The sequence below is a fragment of the Hyperolius riggenbachi genome, chromosome 3 (genome assembly GCF_040937935.1).
Source record: "Hyperolius riggenbachi isolate aHypRig1 chromosome 3, aHypRig1.pri, whole genome shotgun sequence".
NCBI classification, from domain to species: domain Eukaryota; kingdom Metazoa; phylum Chordata; class Amphibia; order Anura; family Hyperoliidae; genus Hyperolius; species Hyperolius riggenbachi.
Window position 1 is genome coordinate 364,382,883 of NC_090648.1, and position 14,040 is coordinate 364,396,922.

At 44.4% G+C, this 14,040-nt stretch overlaps 1 protein-coding gene across 1 annotated transcript in view; it reads right to left on the reverse strand.

Annotated features, from left to right (window-relative positions):
* Positions 1 to 14,040, reverse strand: part of AFAP1L1 (actin filament associated protein 1 like 1) — a 150,738-nt gene that overhangs the window by 76,893 nt on the left and 59,805 nt on the right. Inside the window, exon 2 of the mRNA XM_068277134.1 lies at positions 502 to 630. Within this exon, the coding sequence (XP_068133235.1) occupies positions 502 to 630 (129 nt within the window). The remainder of the gene's footprint in view (positions 1 to 501; positions 631 to 14,040) is intronic.

Consider the following 14,040-nt stretch of genomic DNA (forward strand, 5'->3'; position numbering starts at 1 on the left):
ACAGCCAAGCCAACTAAATACATGAGGAAAGGAACCGCTCAAATGGATGAATAAATGTCCGATTTTTATTGAAAAGACATCAGTACTGGACAGACAGGCATATTAGCTCACGTGTATCGTATCCTTAATCATAGCTTATGATAGCTAGGATTAAAGAGCGATTGCTAGCTCCCATACGCGTGAGCCAATATGCCTGTCTGTCCAATACTGAGGTCTTTCCAATAAAAATCTGACTTTTATTCATCCAGTTGAGCGGGTCCTTTCCTCATACCTCTAGCTATCTATACTGGAGGGGGAAAGGCTTCCTAATCTGGGGGCACATCTAGCTATCTATCCTGGAGGGGGGGGAGGCTACTTCTGGGAGGCGTTAGAACTGGCCCTGTCCTTAGATTTTGTTGGTAGTTATGCCATGTCTATAAAAAAAAAAGGACATCTACAAAAAAGGCCTCCTTACATTTTGTTGGTAGCTATGGCGTGTTGTCTATAGGAAATGACACATACCTGGAGAGGGCTGCAGCTGTCTGAGGATGCTGCACACGGCACTTTGCTTCTCCCTAGTGGTGGCACTCAGGAATTCATGGTCCAGAAGCTTTAACAGTACATTCAGTTCCGGCAACAGTTGGTCTAGTACTGAAATACAAAATGCAACATAAGTCAAATTTATTAGTCTCTTAATTTATTTTACATTTATATGGAGCTGACATTTTCTGAGAAAGAAAATTTGAGTCACTTACTGTTCCAAACGAGTCCATAAACTGATCATGTTACATTGATGCTTACTGTACATTGTTTATAAACGTACTATGTTAAACTAGTTAATACATAAGTTGAATCTTATCACTGCAACAAATCTGACTGATAAGCTTTCTACAATCAATGGAATGGCATAGATCGGGAGCAGTGATACATTTTCTCCAACCAATAGCCGAATAATTTAGTTCTGATTGATACCGATTGTTGCAATGTAGTTAGTGAGTCGCTTTACAACCAAACCAAACATCCTAAACCAGCTACATTTAAAGGACCCATCAGGTTCACTGAATTAATAATGTTAAAAAAAAGATCCAGAAGTGTACTTGTGAGGTCTGGGCCTATCTCAAGAGCACAAAGTGGCAGGTGGAATGTGTGCTATGTCAATTGCATAGAGAAGTAATTCAGACACAGACATGGCAGTGTGTTTTATCTCAGTTGTTTACACAGGCCAGACATTAAGGCTGGGGGCTCCAAGAATGACTCACAGCACAAGCAAGAGGCAGAATAGGTACAATGGGGGGGGGGGGGGGGGGGGGGAATGTCTGATTTCTTACATCTGGCACCATTTACCTCCACAGGTTTTCTGACTCATGTTACCAGCCTCAACTGGACTTTTTGTGAAACCAGTTTTCATAACTGGGTTAGGTGACTGTTTGCAAATAATCCTTGTACAGACATGCTGCCCGGCTCCTAGTCTAGAAGCCTGTTCTGTTTTATGGAGAGATAAGGAAGAACAATGAGCAGCAGACATCTTGTAGAGCAGGGGTGCCCATTAGGTAGATCGCGATCTACCGGTAGATCGCGAAGGACTTCAAGGTAGATCCTGACCCCACTACAGTTTCCATTCTGTATATACAAATGTGCTCCTAAAATTGTACATGGGTAGATCATTTTGACTTGCTAATTTTTAAAAGTAGCTCACAAGCTGAAAAGGTGTGGGCACCCCTGTTGTAGAGACTGCAATAGTAGTCATCAGTGTTGCCAACTCATCCCTTTAATTACTGACACATCTAAGTTATACAGGTTCTGGGGCTATTTGCACATAATCAGTGCCTTAACTGCATCTACCTAGCCACAAAACCTGTATAAATCATATATGTGTCAGTAATTAAAGGGATGAGTTGGCAACACTAGTAGTCATGCCTGGAGGCGAACACAGTGAATCCAGCGCAGGAGACTTGGGCGCACAGGGAGTAACTTCGGCTCCGCCAGAAGATGGAGCTGAAGTTACTTATAAAGCATAATAATTCGGCTTCCAGCAATTGCTGGAAGCTGAATTATTTCATTCCCCACCATCCATTGCGGCCTGGAGGGGGAATAGTAATTAACACGGCCGGGACTTGTGCAGCAGCAGGATCAGCCTTATACCGGCTGTATCCTGCGCACAAGTCTCCCGTGCCGATTCCTCTTGTACGCCATTCTGTTTTTAGGAGAGAGAAGAAAAAATAACAATGAGCGGCAGGCATCTTGTAGAGACTGCAATAGTAGTCATGCCGGATTGCTGGAGGGTGGGGGCGGGGCAACATATGGGAAACCTTACACACAGTAAAGTGTTACATAAAGCTAACAGAATATCCAGATAGCTCATGGAGACCCAGAACCACTAGGAAAGGAAACACTGAATATAATGAATATAATTTTGCCTTCCAAAACAGAAGGTGTTTGCAATATTTCAGCTTTAAGTGAGCAACTGTGGCTTCCCATGATGCATCACTTCCAAATATGCATATCCAAGAACCATCATCTCAGGTGACAGGATTCGGATATGTGCAAATATATTGGTAGCAGAATAGGTTACCATGCTACAGAAAAATGGTGATTAACTTGGCTACAACATTTTGGGAGCAGCAGCTCTCTCAGTCTTGTTCTTCCTGGCACTGAATGCCATGTACACCCAGGTACAGACAATACAGCATCTGACCGTGGCTTGACTGTGATTTCCTATGTATGGCTAGGGTGGAGGAATGGGGTGCAACAAAGAGGGATCCCTCAGCCAGGAAAACTCAGTTTATTTATCATGAAAAGTTTCTCCTGAGGATTGCTCACTGGTGTGGGGGAAGGATACCTGCATGTGTCAGACAGTTGTCCAGTAACCGGACGTCCAAAGGCAACTTTAAAGAAAGCCCGAGGAGAGGTGAAAAGGTTTGCTATTACTTTATCCTAGAAAAGGCAAGTTTGTCCACCCCATCCCCCCTCAGTCTCAAATGTATTCCCCTATGTTTTGAGTGACTTTACCCACAAATCTATATGCCCAGCCAGTGCTCCAATTCTCTCTAGGTTTAATTTCCACTCACTCTGACTTGGGTTCTGATTAGAAAAGGTGTCTGTGCTGTACTCTTTCAACATTCATCCATAATTCATGATCTGACATACTCACCAGTTTATACAGTCATGTTGCCTAGTGAAATGAAGAATGTACATGTATAGGTAGCTTTTAGTACACCACCTAACGTCATTGTCAATGTCACATCCCACAGTCCACATTCTGTTCTTCATGTGGCACTGGCTCCCCAGTGTGACATTCCACAACAAGGTGTAAAGAGTCAGTGCAGGAAAGAGGATATTAGACATTTCTTAGTTATGTCCTCATGGACTGATGAGCTGCTTACACATAGACTGGTATATATGCCTTATCACCCTTTACAATGACTAATTCCTGGGGTTGCTTTGCTAAAGTGACATGATATTTCAGCTGAAAAGACTTCACCATTTGGTCATCTACTACTGTAGAAATTTGCAATCAAAATCTGTCATTTTTGAAGCGACAATAGAATCTAAGGGAATGGAGAGGGAACAACCGATAAACAACTTGCTCGCTACCCCATCTTATAACACATAATGGTCAGATACTGACAAAAAAAAGAGTCTGACAGTGGTAAATGTGCTGAGGGAGGGGAGTTCCAGAATTGGGGAAAGGCCGGTGAGAAGTCCTGCTTACCTGAGTATATAGACATGAGCCTATTGGAGAATACAAGGTGGTTTACAGAATGAAAACTGCAGCCATGGTGGTATTTGGAACGGATTGAAGAGATACTGTATATGGGAGAGAGAGGCTGTGAACAGCTTTGTAGGTAAAGAGCTAGAGATTTAATCTAGGTCTGATGGGCAATTGGCAACCAGTGGAAGGCTTGCCAGTGGGAAGAAGCAGTTAAGTAGTGAGAGGCCAGGAAGATGAGCCATACAGCTGACTTCAGTATGGACTGAAGTGATAACATTTTGTAACATAGCAAACCACAAAGCAGAATGTTCCAGTAATCAGGGCATGGCATAATAAGGGTGTAGAGTAGCATTTTAGTCAAGTCATGCATGAGAGATAAATTGTCTCCCATTCATGATAGATTGTTTCAGACTACATTTATCCTAAGCTTGTTTAAGGTTCACTTTAAAGCGGGATTGTCACCATAAAAATCAAATTTCAACAACAACTGTTTGGAGTGCATTAAGTGATAAAGATGCTAATCCTGCATACAAAAGTTTTTCTGCTGTTATGATTTGGAGTAATCACATACTTAAAGAGGAACGCCAGTGAAAATAATGTAATAAAAAAGTGCTTAATTTTTACAATAATTATGTATAAATGATTTAGTCAGTGTTTGCCCATTGTAAAATCTTTTAAATCCCTGATTTACATTCTGACATTTTTACTGTTGGCAGGTGATGCAGCTGCTGCATGCTTTTTTGGCAGTTGGAAACAGCCGTAAACAGCCATTTACCACAATGCAACAAGGTTCACAGACAGGAAACTGCCAGGAGTACCACAGTCCTGATGGTCCGTTTGTGAAAAGGAATAGATTTCTCATGTAAAAGGGGGCATCAGCTACTGATTGGGATTAAGTTCAATTCTTGGTCTGAGTTTCTCTTTAAGGAGCACTGGCCCTTTAGTAGTCAGTTGCATGCTGGGGGTTCTTTATATCTATAATATATTCCTCCTCTTCCATTTATTTCCCTGCCTAGCTGCTTATCTGAAACAGAATCCCCTGCTCATTCGTGTTTACAAGTAGTGTTGGGCGAACAGTGTTCACCACTGTTCGGGTTCTGCAGAACATCACCCTGTTCGGGTGATGTTCGAGTTCGGCCGAACACCTGATGGTGTTCGGCCTTTTAAGTTCGGGTTCGCCCCGAACTACTAATTGGCCGCCGAACAGGGCCGAACAGGGCCCCTGTTCGGCCGAACAGGGCCCTGTTCGGCCGAATACTGCCCCCCTATGGGGTCGCAGTCATAAGGGGGGAGCATGCCCCGATCGTGGGGGGGGGTGTCGGAAATTCCCCCCACCCCCTCCGCTAGCGCTCCCCCCTCTGCCCGCTTCCCCATACAAAAGTTTCAGGAAGTACTGGTCCGGTGGTAGTGGGTGGCTGGCAGTGGGCGGCACTGTGAAGTGAGTGACTGAGGAGGAGGAGTCCGGAGAGTGACGCGTTGAGGGAGGCCGGGCAGCGGGCGGTTCAGCAGTAGTACTGTACTACTGCTGAACCGCCCGGCCTCCCTCAACGCGTCACTCTCCGGACTCCTCCTCCTCAGTCACTCACTTCACAGTGCCGCCCACTGCGAGCCACCCACTACCACCGGACCGGTACTTCCTGAAACTTTTGTATGGGGAAGCGGGCAGAGGGGGGAGCGCTAGCGGAGGGGGTGGGGGGAATTTCCAACCCCCCCCCCCCGCGATCGGGGCATGCTCCCCCCTTATGCCTGCGACCCCATAGGGCCCCAAAAGCGGGATGTTCGGGGAGTTCGGGGATCGGCCCGAACATGCCGAACATTGCGGCCATGTTCGGCGAACTTTCCCGAACCCGAACATCCAGGTGTTCGCCCAACACTATTTACAAGCAAGGCTGAGGTGATTGGAGGAGAAAATAAAAGAACGTAAAGGGCAGAAAGGACATCTGGATTAAGCCTAAACTGTGGGCAAAAGACATGGTTCCCACCAGGAACAGAATTCTCTTCATTTACTATATAACATTCACTGAAATTAAAACGTGCACAGTACAATACATGTGTTATGTAAGTAGATCAAGTATTTATCTACTTATATATGTGTTTTTTCCCACTGGCATAGTATGGCTAATCCTACTGCTTTAAGCTGCAAAGTGTACTTGAGATGAGTAAAACAGAAGAATTTATACTTACCTGGGGCGTTCTCTAGCCCCATGTACTCGGTGGGCTCCCTCCCTACCGGGCGGCTCCGTCAGTCTTCACTCTTCTACGTTAGGAAAGCTTTAGTAGCGTCAATCAGGCTACACTGCGCATTCACAGACACATCGTGCTCCCATTTCCGGGAACGTTCTGTGACTGCACAGTACTACCTGCGCAGGTGAATAATTGCTCCCGGTGTTAGGAGCTTAATGGGGCGAGGTGTGCGGGCGAGCAACGCAAGCACAGTTCAGCCCAGCTGCCGTGACTGAAGCCTTCCTAGCAGTGATGATAGAAGACAAACAAAGCCGCCCAGGAGGGATGGCGAGGGAGCCCACCGAGTACATGGGGCTTAAGTAAGCCCCAGGTAAGTATACAGTCTTCAGTTTTATTCATGCCAGGTTTTCTGAAAATAAGTAAAAATAAACTGAGATAACATGTATCCTACTCCTAAAAAATACTTTTTTTTATAATTTGTTTTTAATATCCCACAGTTTTATGTTATGTTTAAAAACTTAAAGTAGATGTATTGTTTTGTCTCTCCTCAATGACACAGTGTTTTTTTGTCCCAGTGAGCTAAAATATATGAACTACTGACCCTTTTGATCAATCCCCTGATCTCTCTGCCAGGAAAGTGTAATTCCTCATCTGTGAGGATCAAGTTTAAATCCTTCTGGGTCCCAGTTGCGTAGCTAAATGTTGACGCTTTAATGCTGGAAATACTCCACACAATTTTATGTTAGATTTTCTGTTAGATTTACCTGCCAGATAGACTATTTCCAACATATTGGAAATTATCTATCTAACCATCTATCTGCCTAGCAATTAGGCATTGTTCTACTCAGCAGGAGACAACCAGAAGACAATGCACCAGAGATAATGACCAGTCTCTACAGAAAATCTAATTACAGTGAAGGCCCATACACAGGGCAGATTTTTGCGAACGACGGGTCGTTTGAACGTCCCGACGTTCAGTCGTCCGCACGCCAAATCGGGCATGTGTACAGACTGTCGTTCGGGTGATAAGCCTGCTTTTGAGCGATCCGCCGGGCGTCGTTCGCAAAAATCCGCCGTGTGTATGGGCCTTAAATCTAACAGAAAAATCTAACAGAAAATTGTATGGTGTATTCCCAGCATTATGCTGGGATTACACGATATGTTTTTTGCGTTAGAATCGGCACGCGATCTATTAACCATTGGATTTTCTGCTCGATTCTCTTATCTTCCACTCGTTTTTCTTATTTTTTTTTCCATTGACTTCTATAAGAAAATCGAGCGGAACATCGGACATGTTGGAATTTTATCATTGAAGTGATCTATCGGAACGATTCTTACAAAAAAAGTAACATGTAATCCCAGCATTAGGAAGACAAAGAAGAAATGGAAGCATATTTATTTGTATGCTTGCCACTGTAAATACAGATGTCTATCTCATCATGTTACATGCCACTTTGTAAGTAGAAAAAAGAAACATACACTCTGGCTAAACAATCAGAGCTGGCCTAACAAACAATCCTGGGAAAACATGTCAAAGTCAACAAGGAAAGTGAGAAGTGGCAATGAGCAGCAGGGGAGACACCTGGATAGAACTAGCAATGGAGTCCAAGTGCTGAAAACCCCCTTCCTTCCCACACCACTCCCTCTTTTATTCCTGCTATTTAGACTTCCCCACAGACTTCTCCCGATTGTCTGCCTCACAGCTCTCTCCCTTTCTTATTTGTTCTATGATTACTATGAATATGACGGCTCTTTCGTATTGCACATTCATGTGACCACGTCAACTTGACAACAGCATCCAGCTTCCTACATTTGTGTTCACAGCATGTCTGTTCTACAGCCAACACTACAGCTGGCTCATTTTCCATAAGTAAGGGAAAAATAAAAAAGAAAACCCAAGTGTGTGTGTGTGTGTGTGTGTGTGTGTGTGTGTGTGTGTGTGTGTGTGTGTGTGTGTGTGTGTGTGTGTGTGTGTGTGTGTGTGTGTGTGTGTGTGTGTGTGTGTGTGTGTGTGTGTGTGTGTGAGAGAGAGAGAGAGAGAGAGAGAGAGAGAGAGAGAGAGAGAGAGAGAGAGAGAGAGAGAGAGAGAGAGACAGACAGACAGACAGACAGACAGACAGACAAGCAAGACAAGCCTGCAGAACCTTTTATGCCATCAGAATGCAGCTGTTCCACCTGAAACCACTAATGAGAGTCTGGGTAAAAATATTTGACAGTATCACCCCCCTATCCTGCTCTATAGCAGTGAGGTACGGGGCCCAAAATGCGATTGCAGCCCAACAGAAGTCTTCCATTTACAGTTCTGCAAGTCTCTCCTCCAAGTCCATTGTCATTTCAAACTTGTTGGGCTTGTTGGGCAGAGCTAGGCAGATTCCAACTATGGCTGACTATGAGGGTGCTCTCATATGGAGCACCAGGCATGGTCGGAATAGCCGATTTCCGTTTCCGGCACAATTCCGCATTCCGACATATAGAAATTCCGTTACCGTTCCATTCCGACGGTATACCGGGTCAGTTCCGCGGAATTCCGATTTACACGGAATTCCGTCGGAAAAATTTTAAAATTCTTCCTCCTCCTCCTCCTCCTCCTCCTCCTCCTCCTCCTCCTCCTCCTCCTCCTCCTACCTACACACTAGGTCCTGGGTTCAAATCCCAGCTATGGTATATAGGCATGCTTTTCAAAAAGTACAAATCCTTAATCATGCTACTTTTTCTATCGAATTGATCATAATGGAAGTATGGTTTATGCTACCGGCAGCTTTAGCATGTAGTGTGGGTCATGGTCTAGAGGGTAAGACAGATACCTACTACACACTAGGTTCTGGGTTCAAATCCCAGCTATGGTATATAAGCTGTTTTGAAAATCTGCAATTCCCTACTGCATTGGATGGATGGATGGATGGAGGGAGGGAGGGAGGGAGGGAGGGAGGAGGAGGAGGAGGAGGAGGAGGAGGAGGAGGAGGAGGAGGAGGAGGAGGAGGAGGAGGAGGAAGAGAGAGAGAGAGAGAGAGAGAGAGAGAGAGAGAGAGATTTTTAAGTTATTATACAATTTCCGCGGAATTCCGTTTGAGAGGTATAGGAATTCCGATTTGACTACCGGGATTAATCTAATTCCGGCCGGAATCACGGAATTTATAATTCCGCGGAATTTTCCGAGCATCCCTATGGAGCACATACAGAGCAGCAGCCCCACCACTTACCACTATAAACCCTCACTGAGCCATGGGACCCAGGCCATACCATGTGCCCCGAAACAAAAAGAGTCAATAGCGCATCCAGCAAGGATCTCTAACATAGCCAGACAAAAGGCAAAATAAAATGGATTATAAAGAGCTGCAAGGTTCAGTATCTAGTGGAATGGAACAACATAAAGAACTCCCAGAAACGCACCATCTACCAATCACTGCAGAGGGGGTACACAATAGACCTGTATCTGGATAGGTTACACCACCCCACAGGCAGCTCCCTCTAAGTACCTACAGCTTGGAGGTAGAAACAGGATGGCAGACAGACAGACAGACAGAGGCAGCCCAGGGAGGAGAGACTGTGCAGACAGTGTGAGCAGGGGGGCCTTGGAGGATAAGGCCCACTTACTGCTACGCTGCAGCAAATATGCACCTGTGAGGACTGCCCACTTCGAGAGACTCTTCATCCTCATCCCAGATTGCACCTCCACAGATGAGGAGAAGAAACTCTACATCCTACTGAGGAAAGAGGAAACAATCATGCAAATAGCTGACTGGTTTGTCATGGCCTGCCACCAACTGAGAGGAACACGTTACCCCTAGAACTACATTCCCCTTATATTGCCCCCTATACCATCCCAGATATAGAGAGAGTTCTGGTTCACCATGAGCTTGCTGGGCAATCTGTAACAGAGAGAGAGAGAGAGAGAGAGAGAGAGAGAGACGCAGACAGATAGATACAGTGACAGACTCAGCCGTACACATTTATAGTGACATGTTTAACCACTTTACCCCCGCCCGTACAAATTTCTCCGTCCCTTTTTCCATCCTTTCACCCCCAGGGACGGGGAAATCTGTACTTTCCGCGCTCCCGCTCGCACTCCCGCTCGTAAACGCGCCGCCGGCCGCTCGCCCGGAGATCAATGAACGGGAAAATCCATTCCCGTTCGTTATTCTAAGCCCCGCAATGATCCGCTGCTTCTCCGCTAAGCAGCGCGATCATTGTGAAAAAAATAAAAACGTTCCCAGCCTCCTAGTACTTCCTCCAAGCGTCCGGAAGGACGCTTGGAGGTCGCATTAAACAAAAAGTTACTGTTGCCATCTTGTGGTCAAATAGTAAAACTACACCCTAAAGCATTTTTCACATACAAATACATTACTTATACACAAAAAAATAACTCATTACCTCTCACACTCCCCATTTTTTTTTTTGTAATTAAAAAAAAAAATAAAAAATTTACAATTAAAAAAAAAAAAATAGTTACCTTAGGGACTGAACTTTTTAAATATTTATGTCAGGAGGGTACAACACTGTTACTTTATAAACGATGGGCTTGTAATTAGGGATGGACGCAAAACTGAAAAAAATGCACCTTTATTTCCAAATAAAATATTGGCGCCAAACATTGTGATAGGGACATAATTTAAACGGTTTTATAACCGGGGACAAATGGGCAAATACATTTCATTTGTTAATTACAGTAGCATGCATTATTTAAAAAACTATAATGGCCGAAAACTGAAAAATAATGAATTTTTCCCCACATTTTTCCTATTTTCCCATTAAAACATATTTAGAATAAAATAATTCTTGGCATAATGTCCCACCTAAAGAAAGCCTAATTGGTGGCGGAAAAAACAAGATATAGTTCATTTAATTGTGATAAGTAATGATAAAGTTATAGACGAATGAATGGAAGGAGCGCTGAAAGGTGAAAATTGCTCTGGTGCTCAAGGGGTAAAACCCCTCAGTGGTGAAGTGGTTAATGTACTCTGTATAGTACTAAGGCAAATGTGTCAACACTATATAAACGCGTATGAACAGTGACAATAACAGCAGCCAGAATTCTAGAATGCTTGACCAAACGTACATATTAGTTTGGCTCTACTGTCCATATTAGACAAGAATGTCTGTACAGTGCTGCCGAAGATGTCAGCACTGTATAAATACTAAATAGGAATAGGAATAATACATTTCAATAATCATCATCAACCCTGCTTTTGTAGAGCCAGACTTAATCCTGCATTTGCTTTTGTTTTCTTCGTAAGTTAACCTTTTTTTTCTTCTTCTTTTTTTAAACTAACAGGTCTGTCATATACTGCATACAGATTGCTTTGGGCTTTCCCCTTGGTGACATAACTCTGGATGACCCAATCAGGGCCTGTGCATATGTGCTACTGTGCTGGGTGTAAATAAATATGTCACCCCCACCTTACAACCACTGCCCTTCCTGCCACCTCCCCACGGTAAACACATCAGCAGCTAATGCATATCTATCTATGCCGTCCTTCTGTTTCCGTCCATCTCCTGCCAGCCAAGTGAAACAGTGAGTGCAGCAGAACTCAGCACATTTCACAGAGGGGAGCCGCCAACATTTACTCTACACTTGTAATGACACTCAGTCACATTTATCAATGAAAAAGGGTTCTCCCCCTCTCTCTAAACCACTAACAATGAATGGAGCTGGCTACACTGCCACTCTGGTAGGAGTTGCCAAGTACTTGGCGTGGCCATTCTAACCCATCAGGCCAGGACATACGCGGTTATATCAACCACCCACTAAAGGTGAAAGCTTTTTATAAAAGCTTCCATACACAGAACAATTCCAGGCACAGCAGATCCCGCATTAGAATGATAATGTATGGTTTGGGGCTCAAAGGACTCACATGGCAGTTCAAAGTTTTGAGCAAATATCAAACAGGAATACCCCAGTTTTTGATTGATGTTTGTTAGATTCATATACGGTCTTATTTAGAACATTGTACAACTGAATATCTAGCTTAAATAACACCTGAACTGACACAATATGCCCACCCAGTGCCCAAATGCCTACCTGGTCCCCTCCATTGTGTTGTTGTTCCCACTGAAAGATCTGCAACTGGAGTTCTAATGCGGGATTTTGCGCATGTGCTATCCCATCCACACACCTCTTTGATCTGGCTCCTGTTGCCGTGAGCATTCTGTGCATGCGCAGTACAATTCTTTTGAGAACCACTAAAGCACAGAACACTCCAGACAACGACTGCATGTGCAGTAGCCTGTAACTAACACTCTAATCCCTGATCTTTCTGAAGTGACATCGGCACAACAGAGGGAACCCCAAGGAAACTGAGGGGCCTCAATGACTGGGGGGGGGGGGGTGGGGGGGGATTCTGGAAGAAGCCCCAGGTAAGAAAATATCTGCTTTTTTTGTCCCAGTACAGGTGTGCTTTAAATGACATGAATGTTTAAATGTGAAGTACAGCAGGAAAATGTGTCAGTGCTATATAAATAGATAATACTAATATCCCTGGAGCCTGTTTATAGAAAGAAAATAACCTGCATGTATTTGTGTACATATACGTTCTTCTCTGATACAGAATGGTATCCATCACTCTCTACATTCAGAGGGAACAAGACAGTCCTGTCCAAAGGACCAGGCTTCTATAATAATAATTTAATAATAATAATAATAATAATCCGAACATGTGTATAATAGCACTTTTTTTTCCTGTCCGACTCAAAGCGCTCAACAGCGGCAGCTACTGGAACACGCTCAGTAGGCCACCCTGCAGAGCTAGGGAGTCTTGCCTTGAACTCCTTACTGAATGGGCACTGACCCTAGCCAGGATCCGAACACTGGTCTCCCATATCAAAGGTGGTGTATATCAAAGTACACTATCCTGCCACTCTGTATTGACACTTTGAAAGGCTGACAGCGTTCTCCCCAGGCTCTTCTAGCTGGGTGCTCCACCTGGCTAATTTTGGTAAGGCTATACCGGCAAACCAGCAGGGACACCGGGACTTACCATGCGCATGGCCCCAAATCGATGGTGACACATTTGAGGACTAAGCGGTGATTGGCAACACACGGAGGGGACCTCCTTACCGGTGAGATCTATCCATACTAATATACTATGCGTGTTGATATTACGACGCCACAAGCAATTTGGAAAATCCCTTGAGGATATCAATTGGGACTTGTCCATGTTATTTGGAACACTCCATCTTTAGGAATCAATACAAGAGATAATAAGGAGGGGGGCCCCCGACAACCAATATACTGTGGCAGATTGGAAGGTGTATGAATGCGCGGGCGAAAAATGTGTGTGTATATAGTCATATAGGCTTGGATCCATGACTGATTACCACTAAGCTTGCTAGCGCTATGTCACTCTTGCATGTTTATGCTCCGCATTGTTCTTGATTTTAAAATGTGGGGAGGGTATTCTTATCCAATTGAGGATTCTATTTAGGGGATTGTGCCTTGCTTTTATCATGTTGTAATAAATGGATTTATATATTGGTATGAATTATGGTGGCCTCATAACCTTTATTTCCTCAACTATACAATACTAATTTTCAGGTTGGCCCCACCCTATATTACATTGGGTATATTTACCAATCAGTGAGGTACCATTATGTTCCTTTGTTAATTAATTTTGGTAAGTGCATGGCTGACATCAACTTGTCTCCTCCTCCTATGCTTTAACCAGAGCTGCGCCTGCCCATTGCGTCCCACCCGGCTACTTTTTCATGCCACCTGGCTGGAAAAAAATTCTGAGGAAAATACTGGCCGATATTCACAATTATACCATCTTCAAGAGACTTAGAGACAAAATAAGATAATAGATTTTTTTACATATCTGGAGCTTCCTCCTGCCCCATTCGTCTGGATCGCTCCCACGCCGCCTTCCTCAGCCTTCTCTGTCGCCGGTACCGGGTCCCATAATTTTGGCCTAGCCGCGGCCAGTTTTACGCATGTGCAGTGACTCCTTCCGTCTCTCCGGCACCTGCCTTATGCATGCGCCTGCACAGTACGGAGGGAGCGCACTGCGCTTGTGTCGACTGGCCGAAGTTACAGTACCCAGTCTTGGCGAAAGAGAAGGCTGAGGACGGCGGCGTGGGAGCAATCCATGCGGATGGAGCTGGAGGAAGCACCGGGTATGTATAAATCTATTATGTTATTTCGTCTCTGAGTCTCTTTAAAGAGAACCCGA